Raw genomic sequence first — 16,679 nt, forward strand, 5'->3', positions numbered from 1 at the left:
TTTGACAACAAATGAATTTTAATTATTACTGTATGAGGTGACCCACGTCATGGACCATAAACAAACATCAGCTATTGATTTTGAGGAAATGTCATCTGGAACATTATAATGAACCATCTCCTTTTTACAGTTGCTAGCCAGTTAGCTTATTTCCAGCGATGACAGTCTTTTGTCTTTATTTCATTCAACAAATGATTTATAAACTACAACCTACAAGAAAACTAGCATTCACTGTTTCTTGCATTTTGTCATTAGGCAGTGGACCAATGAATCCCCTTCAGTTAGATGATTACCATGAGAAAGCAATAGCACAAGTGACAGGAAAATACACCTATTTCTCAGAGCTGGTAAGTAACCTATTAATTTCAGGGAATAGTCATTGACATAATAATACGAGACTTAATGAGTGTGTACACAACAATAGCTAGCTTTTAAGTCCCTGTAACATGGCACGGCATCAGAAAGCATATTCCAGGGACATCATCTGACAAAAATTCACAACAGGCAAAGAAAAAGAGGTAGGCAAAAGATGATAGGCGAGGTTGTTGAATGATGAGAGAGAATTGAAGAGGTGGTGAATATTGAGGGAAGGAATTCCTGGTGTTATGATCTGGGCAGCTGAAAGTATGACTACCAGTAGTGGAGTGAAGATGGACAAGAGACCAAATTTACCCGAGCCAAGAGTTCACAAAGTGTTGTAGGACTGAAGGAAGTGATAGACATGAGGGGTGATTTTGCACAGAAGGATGTCAATTTGAGACCAGAAGATAACACAGGTCAGTGCACACACGGGAATTGGATGAGGCAGATTTGGTGCAACCTAGGACATTGCAAGAGAGTTTTAGATGAGCTCAATTTCTTGGAGGGTGGATGATGGGATGTTGACCCCAAGGGCGTTGACGTAGTCAGGACAGGCGTTAACAAAAAATGAATGAGACTTTCAGCAGCTGACGGACTGAATAGGAAACAGAAACACACAACTGTGTACAAAGATGAACACCTGAGTACTATCATCAAATGTTGCACAATTACAAGTTTTTCATAAAAATGTCTACTCACCAAACCAGTTAGAAGTTATTCAAAAAACGTCTACTAGCCAAAACATCCACATGAAATATCAGAAAGACCTTTGAAATGGAATTTAAGTGTGTCTCGAAAAAAAAAAAGATGCATTTCTTGCCCAGAGAATGGATTGAACAATATGATGAGAAAAAATGTAATGGTAGGAACACCAAGCTACTGAAGCAACCAGGCCCAGTACTGACTCAGTGACATATCCAAGGGCAGCAAATTCAAGTGATTCAAGCAGGTGGAGAAGCCTTTCCAGCACTTTGGGAGAGGGGGACAAATGTAATTCAAGTGATTTACTCCACTATCATGAAGGTAATTAAATTGGCTAACATAAAAAAATGAAAGACTTAAAGAACAACATTTGGATTTTCCATTTTTTTTTAACAGCAGTTCAAGAGGAATCAGCTCTTAAAATGCTGCCATGCCCCACTTCCACTGGGACTTAAACCTAACGTATCCTGTACTTTGCTCCATGGAAATTCACATTGAAAGTTTGAAAGGATTTAGACCAGCTGACATTATCCTATCAAGTCCAATGTCTTCTCTAACCGTCATGAGAAGCAGCAACACCCACCACCTGGTGAGGATTGAGCAGAGCCCATCCTACCTCAAATTCCTGGTCTCGCTGGCCAAAACTGTGCAATTCCTGGGCTAACATCTGTCAAAAAAAACAAGCATTACAGCCCAATATCCAATTTCTATGTCGCCACGTTGAGCATAACTTTTGATTTGTGTCAGAGCTGGGAGCAGACAGAGGCAGGAGGACTGGAAAATTGGCCCCGGAGATTGGCATAACCCATTCTGACGCAGTCCCTTCTCTGGGCAATTTTAAAACTGAATGATTGAGGATGGGTAGAGAGAGGGGCGGTGGTAAAGTGATGCTTAAACTCCCACAGATAAACAAATAAAGGCCCTTAAGTGGCCTATTAGGGACACTGGGGAGACATCAACTAGACGTCTGTAGTCATAGTTGGGACACATGTTTTCCAAAGCCCAGCCAATGCATGGAGGTGACATTGGAATAGCCAGTGGTCTGTATGACTTAACTCATTTCACTAGCTGTCCTCACCTTCAAAGAAAAGTCTGATCCTTGTGTCCAGCAAAATTGATTTTTTATTACCAAGTCTCAAGAAATATCTGCCTCATGAGGAGTCTTCTGTTTCCCATTTAAAGTGGCCACTCCCACCTCTGCTGATGGGTCTGCTGATCTCTTTGAGCTGGAAAGCGACCCTGGAGCTTCCAGAACCTTCCTCCATCCTTATTTTAATGGCAGGTAGAGATTCAGGTGACAAATTGACCTCAGCCCCCAACACAACACAGGTTCAGAACCCAGGAATGGTCTCAACATCAGAGACCTGACCCAAAAAGAAAATTATCTTTTTACCTGAGCATTTGGTAAGCAATATGGTGACATTCTGCATGGTGAAACTTTTCTGTGTTTTGCCTTCATGTAAGAATAATTGTTTGCAGAACTATAATAATGATGTTTATACAATGCCTTCAATTTAGCATATTTCTCAATGTATGTCACAGTCACAAGTTCAAAATGTAGGTGAGCAGAGCAGGAAGTCTAGTTTAGAGAAGGCAAAGAGGTCAGTAAGAGTTTGAAGCATTGGGAGTCAGATTGGGATGGAGATGGGTGATATTTTGGAAATGCAAGTAGACATATCATCTGACAGATCGCACCTCTGAGAGTGCAGTGTTCCCTCAACCTACATTCTTGTGCTCAAAGTTCTCCATTGTGATTGGAAGTCAGAATGTCCTGACTAAGATAAGAGTGCACCCCATCTTCCAAATCCAGTAAATGTAAACTCTGCTGCCTGTACCCTAACGCTGACCACGTCCCCACAATCCATCATCAGTGTGCTTGTCCTATATCGGATTCCTGTCTTTCAACAGCCTTCATTATCTTTGCAATCATCTCCATTCTTAAAAACCTCAGACGTACCTGCAGTCTTGTAATTCTAGTTTCCTAATTTTAATTGCAATGATATTTGTGCGTTAAAGCTCTCAGCTGTGAAATTCATCTTAACCGTTCACCTCTTTCTACATTGTAGGTTTCCTAACATTTCTGAGGTTATTTGTGCCCTGTCTCATGAAAGCAGAACCAAAGTATGCATTCATTTTGTCTGCCATATCTTTGTTCCCCATTATAATTTCCCCAGGTTTCGACTATAAGGGATCTACATTTGTTTGTACTAATCTTTCACTCTTCAGAGTTTTTACAATCAGTTTTTATGTTTTGTGAAATTTTACTTTCATACTGTATTTTCCCCTCCTTGATCAAACTTTTTGGCCTTTTTGGTGAATTCTAAAATACTTCCAACCCTGAAGCCTTGCTGTTTTTTCTGTCAATTGCATATATCTCCTCTTTGGATGTAATACTATCCCTAATTTCTTTTGTATGCCATATGGTTCAGTTTCTGGTCAGTGTAATCCCCAGAATGTTGGTAATGCCATTGAATGTCAAGGAACAATGTCTCAGTTTTCCCATTCCCTGTTAGTTGTGTGGTGCATATGTTACTTGCCATTTGTCCTGGTCTTGCTGCATTTAGATGTGAATTGCTTCAATATCTGAGGAGTGTCCCTCTTGAAGTCATTTTTTAAAACCTGTTTCTTTGACTGTGTTTTTGATTACTGTACTAAATTATCTTTATGTAACCAGACATCAAATTTGTCAGAGAACACATCTATAAAGTGCCTTTGGATGCGATGGTATTAGTACTGGTGTAGCTGTGTACAAAGTCTGTTACTAAACTCAGGGTAAGCCAGGGCCTTGCAATCTTCTTTGATTTTATCCAAATCAGAATGTTAAAACTAACAAAAATAGAAACTGGTGGAAAAGCTTTGCATTTCTGGCAGCACCTGTGAACAGAAATCAGAGTTAATGCTTCTGGTCAGTTGACCCTGCCTGATAACCAATTAAAACTAAACCACTTCAAGATTAGGTACCTGCACTATTAAATGGTGTGAGGAAAGCTCCTGACTGAACGTTAAGATTTGATTCCATAAGTGACAAAAAATATCTGAGCCCGAAGTTTGGTTTCACTCACTATTGAACAGTTTTTAAGACTGTTTCCAGAAAACGTTTTCTTTCTAATCTGAGATATATTTACAAGTAACCCTGCTTCAACTGAATTGCAATTGAGCTCTTGAAATGAACAGTATGCTGTGCACTGCAGAATTTATGCAGTATAGACACATAGAAAATGAATCAGAATTTGACACTCAATATGTGTCACAGTAATCCATTTGTGCTGTGAAAGAGATCTTCATCATCACCTGATAAATACACAGAGAGCTGTGATGTTGCAGTGTGGCCATTAGATGGCAGCCCTATCTATGCTCTCAGGAAAATTCACATTCAGGTTTGTTTCACTGTGACAGTAATGAGATAAGATTTTGTCTTTCATACTTAGATATTGCTTGGATGGAATACAGCGTAGAAGACCTTTTATATTCCATAACAGGCATATAATCCTCTTCTCTCCGTTTTGCGTTTTGCTGTCTTCCTCGATGATGCCTAACGCCTAGCTTCAAACAAAAAAAGAATGTTTTCTTCTGTAATCGTGTTTCCTCCAAGTCAACAGCAGTTAAAATATGTTAACTTTAGCTTCTAATTTGAATTCAATTTGGGTGGGTGTATAGAGATAAAGAAATTCAAAAAAGTGAACAAATTCAAAGGGAAATTAATTCTTCAGGAGAAAAACAGCTTTGTTTCAGAGATGTCAGAAAGGAGCTTGATCCTCGATTAGTCCTACAACTTCATACACCCAGCTGCCCTCCTAAGAACACCATACCTTCATCACTCATTTCCAAAGGCATGGTTGGAGAATATTGATGGTGCTGCCATTTGTTTTGTCCAATATGAGATCTTCCCTTCGAGAAGCCCAATGTAATAAACGCAACTCCTTTAATATTGCCTCAGCTGAATGCTCTTAAAAATCAGCTTTCTTCTCAGACAGTCCCCTGGGATTGACGATGACTTGTTCCTCTTTGATTTGATGGATACTGAGCTGGTTGATAGTCCAATTAATGTGCAACTTGCAGATTTCCCCATTTGGGCAAGATTTTGAAAAGTTGGTTTAATGAGTTATTTGGAGATTTGTGCACTTCCTCTGCTGCCTGGGCTTCATCTCTCCACATTCCCAATAAAGTCTCTTCATGTTTTAAGTCACCATATATATCTTCTCCAATCCTGTAGTCCTCTGAAAGTCCTAATGCATTTTGCTATTTTCTCTGACTTTTGAACTAGTCAAATCTTAAACTATGAACCTTTCCCAATGACAACAAATCTCCTTGAAGCCAAATGTAAACGTCTAGAATATTGGGCCGCATACCTTAGGAAGAATATCAAAGCTTTGAGGAGGGTGCAGAGGAGATTAGCAAGATTGATACCCTGGATAAAGGACTTTATGTAGAAGAGTAGAGAGGCTAGTATTGTTCTCCTTGAGTTATAAAGGGTGATTTGATAGAGATATTCAAACTTCTGAGCAATTTGATAAAGTAAATGGCACTGTTTTAATGGTCAGGAGATTTAATACCCAGATGACAGATTTAAGATAATGGCAAGCTATCTATGAGTTACAGGAGAGTTTTCTATCTATTTGAAATATGCTCCTGAAAAGTGGTGGAAGCAGATTTAAACTTTTATAAGATTTAAGTCTTTACATTTTGAAACACACACTCTGGTTTGTAATTTTGACATTGAATTACAAGAGAAAAAATTGATGGCTTACTCAAAACGTTGTTATACTTCAAGGCATTAGTTTATTTGTTCCGATTTTCAAAACGTTAAGATGAGCAAGATTTCAAAATGGTATGCAAAATGATCGCAGATTTACCAGACAGAGAAAAACAAAAGAAAAATAATGATAAATATGAAATTCTTTGGTACTTTCCATGCAGCAGATACATACTTCAATGATATCTGGCATCAAAATGTTCCAATAAGCTTTCAGGGGTTTACTCATACAGTCATCTGAATTGTCAAGAGTGTGGTGCTGGAAAAGCACAGCAGGTCAGGCAGCATCTGAGGAGCAGGAAAATCGATGTGTCGTGTATAAGCCCTTCATCAGGAATAAGGCTTATGGGTCGGGGCTGAGAGATAAATGGGAGGAGGGTGGGGTTGAGGGGGTGGGGGTAAGGTGGCTGGGAAAGTGATAGGTGGATGAAGGTGAGAGAGAAGGTGATAGGTTAGGAGGTGGAGTGATGTATGGGTCCAGAGGGCGATGCTGAGTTATAGCCTCGGGACTGAGATAATATGGAGGGGAGGGGAAATGCTGAAATCCATATTTATCCCATATAGTTTCAGGCTCCCAAGGTGGAATATGAGGCGTTCCTGCTCCAGGCGTCGGTGGTAAGGGTTTGGCGGTGGAGGAGGCCCAGGACCTGCATGTCCTTGACGGAGTGGGAGGGGAAGTTGAAGTGTTCAGCCATAGGGCGGTTGGGTTGGTGGGTGTGGATGTCCCAGAGATGTTCTCTGAAATGATCAGCAAGAAGGCGTCCTGTCTCCCAGATGTAGAGGAGACCACACCGGGTGCAATGAATGCAGTAGATGACATTGGTAGAGGTACAGGTAAATTTCTGATGGGTGTGGAAGGAAATTTGAAGCGCCCAGCTTATGTTGATTGCAGATTTTTCTTCAGAGGATCAGTAAGGGATCTCAGCTCCCGACTGCAAAAAAGGTCTCCTCTGTGCTCTCTCTTTAATAACCTTTTTAAGGCACTGACCTGTGTTGCTGTATTGAAATGAAGATTCTCTTAAAAGTGCAACGCTGAATCATACACTTAGCTCTTTGTTTAAGTCATAGGTTTTGAACCTCTCTAGAAAGTTGTTTTTTTTATTAAGCTTTCTTTCAGTGGTCTTCCATCATGTGAACTCCCTTGTTGACAATTTAAGACAAAGCTGTTTGTAGCATTTTTAGAACACCATGCCTCATCTTATCTATGTCGATGCAGTCTCCAAGTTTATTTCCCCTAAATCCAAGCAGAGATACTTCTCTTCATCTACATAACCTCAGTTCATTGTCTCTTTTCACTGCGTAGAATTTTACGCTGGTACTGGGGATAGTGAAGATAGTTGAAATACTGGGCAGAGTCTATCTCAGCAGTGTGGAACCCCTAATTACATGTTATGAACAGTGGTTTGGGAGTAGTGAGGGATGAAACTGAGAATTGCATGGGAAAATCCTACCCCATCAACAAGGTAAGTGGAGTCTGCATTTGCCACAGCAACTGAGGAGTGGGGGTGATGGATGAAGGCATTAAGGGTATGGCTGGATTGATATCATTGTTGACAGGGGGCCCTTTATAGATAAAGTGCCTGAATAAAAAGCCCTTACCTTTTCCATACCCTCGTCCCCACCCCTCCCCTGACTGCATGGAAGGGGGGATTGCAAGGAAGATTGCAAGGCTCCTGGCTTACCCTGAGTTTAATAACACATTTTATACACAGCTACACTAGTACTAATAGTATAATAACACCATTGCTTCCAAGGGCACTTTATAGATGTGTTTCTGACAAATTTGATGCCTGGCTACATAAAGATTATGGTTCATCAGTTGTCCATCTATTAAGTTGATGCCCTGTTTGCTGCTGGTTATAATGCACTGACAGTGGGATAAGGCCCTTAATTGGCCCCAGAAGCAGCTCCATTAGCCATTGGATGAGGAGGCACCTTTCCAGTGTGCAGTTTTAGTTTTCTTTTAATTTTAAAGAAGGATTGAAATGTATTGGAAACAATTCAGACAGGTTGAAGAGATTGATATCAGGGGTGCGTGGGTTGATGGAAGAGTTAAAAAATACTGAAAGCAGAACATTTGGAAAGCATTAATTAGATTGAACAAAGCTAGCATAGGTTTATGAAAGGCTTAGCAAGTCTATTGGAATTTTTTTTAAGGATGAATCTAGTAGACTAGACAAATGAGAACCAATGGGTGTGATGAATTTGAAGTTTCAGAAGTGTTTTCATAAGGTCTCACATAAGAGATTAATGGGCAAAGTTAAAACACATGAGACAGGGGTTATATATTAACATGGTCTGAGAATTGGTTTACAAACAGGAAACAATATGGCAATCAATGGGTCTTTTTCTGAGTAGCAGGCAGTGGGGTGCTGCAAGGATCAGTGTTTGGCCATGAAGCTATTCGTGATTTATGACTTGGATGAGGTCCAGAGACTGGGAACTCTGCAACAAGTAACTCACCTTTTGCCTTGCCAAAGTCTGCCCACCATCTACAAGGTACAATTTAGGAGTGTGATGAAATACTCTCCACTTGCCTGGATGGGTCCAGCTCCAACAACACTCAAGATATCCTTGACTCTGTCCAATAAAAAGCATCCACTTGACTGGCATCCTGTCCACCATCTTCACCACCACCATAACTGCTACCAACGAGAAGGGCAAGGCAGCAGCAGCATGGAAGGCAAGTTCCTTTCAAGCCACACACTATCTTGACTTGGAACTATATCACCATTTCTTCTCTGGCATTGGGTGCACATCATGGAGTTCCAAATAGCATTATCTGTGTCTCTATCTCCATATCACTGCATCCGTTCAAGTAGGCAGCTCACCACCAGCTTGTCCAGTGGGATTTGACAACACAATAACTGCTGGCTTAGCCAGCAAAGCCCACACAGAAGAATGATTTAATGTTGAGAAGGTTGTTAAAATGTCATACTGTTTCCTGGGATTTATAAACCGGCAGCACAGAAGCAAGGAGATTATGATAAGCCTTTTTAAAACACTGGTTAGGCCCCAGCTGTGGGATTGGATCCAATGTCAGGCAAACAATTGAGGCCTTGGGAACAATGCAGAGAAGAATTATTAATATCAGGGAAAAGGGACTTCAGTTAACTCAAGAGCCTAAAGAAACTTGGTAGGTTGTACTTTGAATAGAGGAAGTTAAAGGAAACTGTAACTGAACTTTCTAAAATTATGGAGGAATGTAATAGAGTTGGGAAAGAGGCAGGAGGTTTAGTAACCAGTGGCTAATAATGTAAGTCTATTCACTCAGGAACTAGAAGATGCATAAGAGAATTAAAAAGCATAGAAAAAGGCCATTCTAGCCTGTCATGCCTGATACCAACTCTTTGACTTAATAAATTAGCTCTAAACAATCTCACTCTCCTGCTCTTTCCCCCAACCTTGTAGTGTTTTCAGTAAATTTCAAGTTGAATACTGTTTTAATTCGGTTTTTTTGGTTCTTCATACAAGCCCAGTGCAGACTTTTGGTAACAATCTTTTAGATAACAATGTTGACAATATGTACATGAAGACAGAGTTGCACAGCTCCATGCTGTGAGCTGTCCAAATCTCACTCTTCTTGCAGACTGTTATCACAGGAGTACTGAGAACTCAGTGACCGCTAAGGATATCTCAGAAGCTCATCTACATATTCATTAAATCTCATCTCCACAATTCCCACTTTGAGATTTCCTGCATATTATTAGTTTGAGATAAACAGTTTTCCAACATAAAACAAACTATTTGATGTTTGGTTGCATTGTTTTGAATGGTTTACTTGTTCCTCATTGATATCCATTGAGTAAATTATTCAGTTTTAGAGTTCTTAGCAAACATAGAGTTGAATATGTGATTGATCTATCATGTATTACCTTATTTTAACCAGCCACAAGTTTTTGCTATCTAGACATGTAAAAATGTAAAGTCCGATCTGTTTGAAATGAGCAGAAAATTAAAACCAGTAGATATGAATATTAATAACTATCTTCTAGCAACCTAAATGTTGGGTATTTTGTTCTACTGCCTTACTTTATTTTAAATTTTCCAACAGAAAGAACAGTCTCATCCAGCCTTTTTGCCAAATCCACCGTTGCGGCCCATGAAGAAAAAGGAAAGCAGTAAGGTTTCCACAGATGATGCCATTGGTTATCAATCTCCAAGTGTACCAGTGCACGAAGCCAAGTCACCAACGCCCATATGTGAAACTGATTCAAAACCAGTTGATGAGGTAAAAATATGTAGGGAAGAGAAACCAATTTCTTGGCAAAATAGGCGTTGCCAAACAGCTATATCCAGTGCTTCCTGCCCTGAGTATGACATCCGTTTGTTAAGATACAAAGTTCAGCAAATGAAAAATTCCGAAAAACCCTCTGCATTTAACCAACATCAGAAAGAAAGGGTGATGGATTGTTGGGCAACTCCGGTTATCAATATGGACCAAGCTTGCAAAATAACAGATTCTGAGAATGCTCAGCCCCTTTGGAAGAGACGAAAGTCAGTCCAACATGACATTAGCTATGTAGATTTACCACAGAGTAAGTTAGCCGGTTTTACAACAAAACAGAACCAGATATCTCTGAGCAAACCACCTTCACCAAATAGGGTTGAGATTAAAGATCCTGAATGTGGTAGAGAATTCAATTTTGCATCTGGCGATATGCAGCCCATACATACATCATATGCTTCAGAGAATAAGGAAATGCCACAGCTGGAAAGGTGTAATATGTTGATCTGTGACAACCCTAGGCTTCAAGTCTCGCAGCTAAAATTTCCCTATGCATTCAATAAAACAGAAATACATAAGCGATTACATGAGGAAGCTCCTGAAAAAACACTGGATTATCGAGATAACATCTACTCAGGGAGGAGACACACTTTCTTTGGATTAAATTCTTCTTATTTCCATAATGGAACTTTATAAATACCCATGGCTTTTCTGAACCTCTGATAATATTAAAGGTAATAATGATTTGCCTTTTAAGTTACTGTAGTTTAATGTCTGAACTTTGTGGAATTTTGGTACACAAATTGCATTGGATCAAATAGAAAATTAATCTTCACTTAATGATTCTGCATTAACTCTTCATTCTCAGTGGTTTCAATCTTTTTTCTCATCCCACTTTGCTTTCCCTCCCCTGAATTCACTGGCTTCCTTTAGTTCTGAAACCTGTTCCTCTATTTATACTTCCCTGATTATCTCCATACAACCACAGCCTTGCAGTCTCCTGTGGCCTATCTGCTCCCTTGGTCTCTGTCAAAATCAAGGCCACTTACAATGAATTTCCTTGTATTTCTGAAGATTCACATCTTCACAACATCATTTCCTTCTATGTCTGTCCTGAAATAACTTACAACTAAATTTTCTAAAAACCAACTTCCTAGTGTTTAGCGCTGCATTTGCCATTATTCCTCCAGGGATTTGCCATTATTCCTCCAGGGATTGCTTACGTATTTGTCCATCCCATTCTGATGTCATTGTCCCTATTAATAATATGACTCTCTTTCACCTTCAGTCCATCAACCTCAAGGGGCAGAGATTTGAGTGGAGGAAACATGCATGTTTTAGCTTCTTTCCTTTGGTAAAGCCATCCAGTATTCCAGAATCATCTGGTCTTGCAAAAACAACCCTTTCTTCACTAATGCCTGCCTGCTTATCCTGATATTTCCTGCCCCCTCAATTGTCACAGCTAACAATAACCAGGAGGAAGTTGTGAACTACTTTATCAAAGAGTGAGGCCATCATTCAGCTATCTCTGCTGTTTCACCTTTTCGCCTTGCCCTCACGATAAGAGTTCCCTCTCAACGTCCCTCCTGCCCCCATTTTAAATACACATTCCTCAATATTTTCCCCCTTCTGATGATCTCTTTGTACTTACCTTGACCACATGGCACACCACTTACTATGCTGTCAAATAGAACTGAACATTGTGCAATCATGAGTTATAATAGAGGGAAAGTCGCTGATGAAGCAGTTGCTAGGACAGAAGACACTGCCCTGGAAAATTAATACAGTAGTATCTTGTGACTCAAATAAGTATTTCTCATAACAAGAACCATCTTCCTTTGTGGCAGACATGACTCCAATCAGTGGAGAGTTTCCCCTGCTCAACAATTATTTCAGTTTTGCTAGGGCTCCGTGATGCCATCCTAGGTCAAATGCTGCTTTCCTGTCAAGGGCAGTCACTCTCATCAAGCCTCTGAAATTCAACTCAATTACCCATGTTTGGACAAGTGGTATACTGAGGTCTAAATCTGCTGGTGGAACCAAAGCTGAGCATTAGTGAACAGGTTATTAGTGAGTAAATGTTGTTTAATGGGCTGATGAAAATACTTTCCAACACTTTCATCCTGACTGAGAGTAGAATATTAAATGCTAATTGGTTGGATTGGATTTGACCTATTTTTGAAGAAAGAAAATACAATGAAAGGAAATTTTCCATCCTGTTGTGTAGATGCCAGTGTTGTGGATGTACTGGAACAGCTAGGAACACAGAAACAGGAGGAGGACATTAACCCCTCAATTCTGTTTCACCATCCAATAAGATCATGGCTGATCTATGGCCTAACTCCATTTTCCTGTCTTTGGCTCATATCCCTTAATACTTTGTTGAAAAAAAAATTATCTATCTCAGATTTAAAATTAACAACTGATCTAGAAGTTGGCTCGAGACACAGCTATCTCTGGCGCAAAAGCCCTCAGAGTTACATTTGGGCTATTGTCACAGCCTGTAGTCTTTGTCATATCCAGTGCAATTAACCTTTACTTGGATTTGCATGTATTAAGTCAGGCTGAATAATGGCATCTGTGATGTTGGGATCTTCAAGGGAAGACCAAGTTGGAGTATTAATTCAGCAATTCTGGCCGAAGATATTTGCAAGTGCTTCAGCCTTGTCTTTTGCACACAGACTGATCAATGAGGAAGAGGAAGTTCTTGGAGCCATCTAATTAGTTGCTTCAGATCCCTCAGTGTCTCAACCGCATGTTTAAACTGCTTCATAGTCTTGTACCTGCCTTTATCCTGCTGGAGCCACCCAACATCAAACATTCCATTTATTTGGCCATTTGTGTATCACTCATTCACTTCAACCCGCCATTGATATAGTTGACATTTTAGCCATCTGTGTGCCACCCTCTGCAACTGGGCCTCTCCATACAACCTTCCCTCATTTCCTTCTTTGAGCTCCTCCTGAAAAGCTCACCACTTTCACCATGCTTTTGTGCATTCTCCCTAAAATGTCCTGCTTCATTTACGTCCATTTCTAATCAAATCCTGTCTCTGTCGAGCCATGAAGCCTTTTAGCATCGTGTAAAAGTAATATTTTGTTCTGTTACAATGAAAATAACTTCTGGTGATGTACTGTCAATACTTCTACAGCCACAGAATAACAAATAACCACTGGGTGGATTTTTTTCTTCAGTGCAAAGTTACACATTTGTTTACAATTGTATATGTTGTTTTGATTTCATGTATGAAAATAAGTGAGCATCATTGATATTTTGTATGTATTAGACATAGAAAAATAATGAGTAAAGAGGAATCTGAATTCACGCAAATTGTTATATTTATACCAGTAAAGGAATAATTTGTATACACAATCTCTTCACTCTTTACTAACACACATTTAGTTTATCAATATCACAGCTGGAGGAATGGTGAAATTTTCTGTTGGCTGTCCTTTTGACATAGATTAGATTAGATTAGATTAGATTACTTACAGTGTGGAAACAGGCCCTTCGGCCCAACAAGTCCACACTGACCCGCTGAGGCTTTAGTGCAGTTGTAAGGTATAAGTCACAATTTAATCTGAAAACAAAACATCTGATTGTTCCTTTGGGAATTTAACCACTAAGGCAACAGGAGGTGGTAACTGAGATGACATTACTTAAAGTGCATACCTGTCAAACAGGATGATGATTTTGCAGACTTGTTATGATTTCTCCTTTCTACTTTGGCTTAGGACATGCAGTCAACACTCAGACACTGATCTGTCTCCAACACCACCGGTGTATTATGCTTCCAACAAGAGAGCAGGCTCTCTTATTCCCTTTTCAAACTTGATATGTGAGCTGTGACCCCTGAAATCTGCTTATTAACCCTTTCATGGCCATTGCAAAATGTACGACATCTTTAATTCTTGGTGAGGCAATGCTCATTTCTAATTGATTTAAATGGGGCATGATCAATTGGTGGTTGGATTTGAAGTTTTAAGGAACCCTGATGGGTGTGACCTCCCACTATCTCCTGATTTGTTTGGTAAGATTTTAATTATCTATACCCCCACCCATTATTTTTCCAAAAGGGTATTTATGATAGCTGCCTTGCCCATTTGTTCATAGATTCCCTGTAGTGTGGAAGCAGGCCAGTCCACCCATCAAGTCCACATCACCCTTCTAAAAAGCAGCACACCCAGACCCATTCTCCTACCCCTGAATTTCCCATGGCTAATCTACCTAACTTACACACCCATGGACACCATAGCATAGCAAATCTATCTCACCTGCACATCTTTAGGCTGTGGGAATAAACCAAAGCACCTAGAGGAAACCTATGCAGACACGGGGAGAACATGCGAACTTCACAAAGACAGTCACTCAAGGGTGGAATCAAACCCAGGTCCCTGGCACTGAGAGGCAGCAGTGCTAACCACTGAGCCATCATGATAGGAGGTTGCATGGTGTTGTGGCCAGATGGGCTGCTCAAAATGATGGACTTATGAGAAAAAGGACAATTCATGAGGCATGTTGAGAAATTGAGACAAACTTTGACCGAAGTGACTGTGCTCAATGACACTGAAATAAACAAGCTGCAGAATCCAGACAGGCTGCAGCTACAGACAGACAGTATATAACTGATTTAACTATTGCAGGCAACACAATATACACTTGAATTTGAATTGAATGGAATTGAATTCAAATCCCCAGGACAATCGTAAACATTGAGTTGTTCATCAGACAAAAGGATGCCTCACAGTCTTATTTGGAAAGGGGCGACCTGACCTATGTGCCCCCAACATCTCCAGGAATGGATGTTCAAGGACCACCCTGCCATTGACATATCAACGCCTGGTTTGGTCTGACTGATCAGGATACTTGGGCCCTGATCGATGTGTTGGTGGACACCAAAGACCCTCCCAAAAGGGCACAAAGATTTCAAGGTATCACTGCAGAACCATCCTCAGGGATGGTATCTCGAGACCAACCACCATGAAGAGAAGATACCCCTGGGAGCACTGTCAGCAAAAGATGATCATGGTCACGTGGATCAAAGCCAAGGTCTCGTGTGGTGGCAGTGATCATCTGGAGTTAAGTTAAAGCACAAGGTAGTTGATTAGATTTATGGTGTAAATTGTTAGTTTATTGTGCATTTTATTATTATAATATTAATTGCGTTGAGTGAATGTTATCATTTATTACAATGAAGAGTCGACTCAGTTTTTTTTTGCCAGATATTAGAGTTAAAACACACAGTGTGGTAGGCACAACAGTGTCATGTCCTTGTGATTGTTCATCCAAGCTCTTCATCTCAATTTTCCTTAATTGGTAAGAGTTAAAACAAATTACCTTACTAACAAAGTAAACACCTTATCAGTGACTGGTTTTAGAGGCCATCTGCTAGGTGAGGTGGTTGTGGTTACCTGGAACGAGTTTATTCATTTATAAAACAGGATATAGTGGAAATGTTGCTTTTAAACTTAAAACTATATGGAGCTAATACAAAAAATCACAGATTACTCACATTAAAGATTACAAAGGATGTAGTATTTCTGTTAAACAGAATGTGTATAATGTGAACAATGCATAAAAGGTGAAATAAAGAAATATCCTTATACATTCAGTCATTACATAATCATGTGATAAAAGTCTAAAGTACTATAGAGCTACAAACCTGAGCACATGTTACAAGGTTAACTCTAATACAAAGATACAAAAATACTAAATTACATTTAGCCACATGAAATTGTTCATGTTCTAAAGTGTTACAAATTAAACAAAGTTAATGTCAAACACAACTGTTTAATTTTTTCCTCCCTCCCTTCCCGCAATAAATCCTTGTTAGTGTTTATTTATTGATAACACCATGTATTTTAATAAGAATTCAACAGACTGAGTTTTGAGCATCTTCAGCATTGAAGGTTGAAAGTTCCTGCAATGTAGCTCAGTGAAGTCCCACAGTGCACTTTATTGTCACCTGAGACCAAGCAGAGTCAGCTTCTAATGAAGTACTAAAATCTACACTACCACTGGTGGTCCCTCACAGATGAGGATGACTCTTTTACACTCTCCGGGTGAGTACATAGGTGGCTCTACAGACCCATGCAGCTACCACACGCTTTGTTACACTTGGGGCATCACACAAAGGGGTGGGTGAGGTATTGGTGTGGCAGCAAACTCCATTCGCTGTTTTTGCCTGGCTTCCATTTTTTCCCGATGGGGCACGTCTCAAGGTCCTCGGTGCCTCGCGGCCACTCCTCCTCCACTTTGGACAGTGTTGAGCCAGTGATTCCCAAGTGTCTGTGAGAATGCCACACTTTGCCAGTGAGGCACTGGAGGGTATCATTCAGGTTGCTTTTCCAGCAACACATTTTCAGCGCCGGTATCATTCAGGTGCTTTCTCTGTCCAACAGCAGCTTTACATAGGTTACAATTAAATCACATAATGATTAGATTACCTACAGTGTGAAAACAGGCCCTTCGGCCCAACAAGTCCACACCGCCCTTACGAAGAGTCACCCACTCATCCCCGTTTCCCTCTGACTAATGCACCTAACACTATGGAAAACTTAGCGTGGCCAATTCACCTGACCTGCACATCTTTGGACTGTGGGAGGAAACCGGAGCACCCAGAGGAAACTCACACTG

The 16,679-nt window shown here is 40.2% G+C and overlaps 1 protein-coding gene and 1 long non-coding RNA gene across 3 annotated transcripts in view; one reads left to right on the forward strand and one right to left on the reverse strand.

Annotated features, from left to right (window-relative positions):
- spmip4 (sperm microtubule inner protein 4) overlaps nucleotides 1-13,439 on the forward strand; it is a 60,247-nt gene extending 46,808 nt beyond the window's left edge. Inside the window, exons 8-9 of one of the 2 annotated variants that reach the window (XM_043691013.2) lie at nucleotides 256-347; nucleotides 9,870-13,439. In XM_043691013.2, coding sequence (XP_043546948.1) covers nucleotides 256-347; nucleotides 9,870-10,739 — 962 coding nt within the window. In that variant the 3' untranslated portion in view covers nucleotides 10,740-13,439. The remainder of the gene's footprint in view (nucleotides 1-255; nucleotides 348-9,869) is intronic. The other variant, XM_087986988.1, reaches the window with a different exon arrangement.
- LOC148149871 (uncharacterized) overlaps nucleotides 1-16,679 on the reverse strand; it is a 120,018-nt gene that overhangs the window by 28,843 nt on the left and 74,496 nt on the right. The window lies entirely within an intron of this gene.

Source organism: Chiloscyllium plagiosum, unplaced genomic scaffold (assembly GCF_037043375.1).
Source record: "Chiloscyllium plagiosum isolate Xiang-an unplaced genomic scaffold, Cpla_swu_hap1 HiC_scaffold_5, whole genome shotgun sequence".
NCBI classification, from domain to species: Eukaryota; Metazoa; Chordata; class Chondrichthyes; order Orectolobiformes; family Hemiscylliidae; genus Chiloscyllium; species Chiloscyllium plagiosum.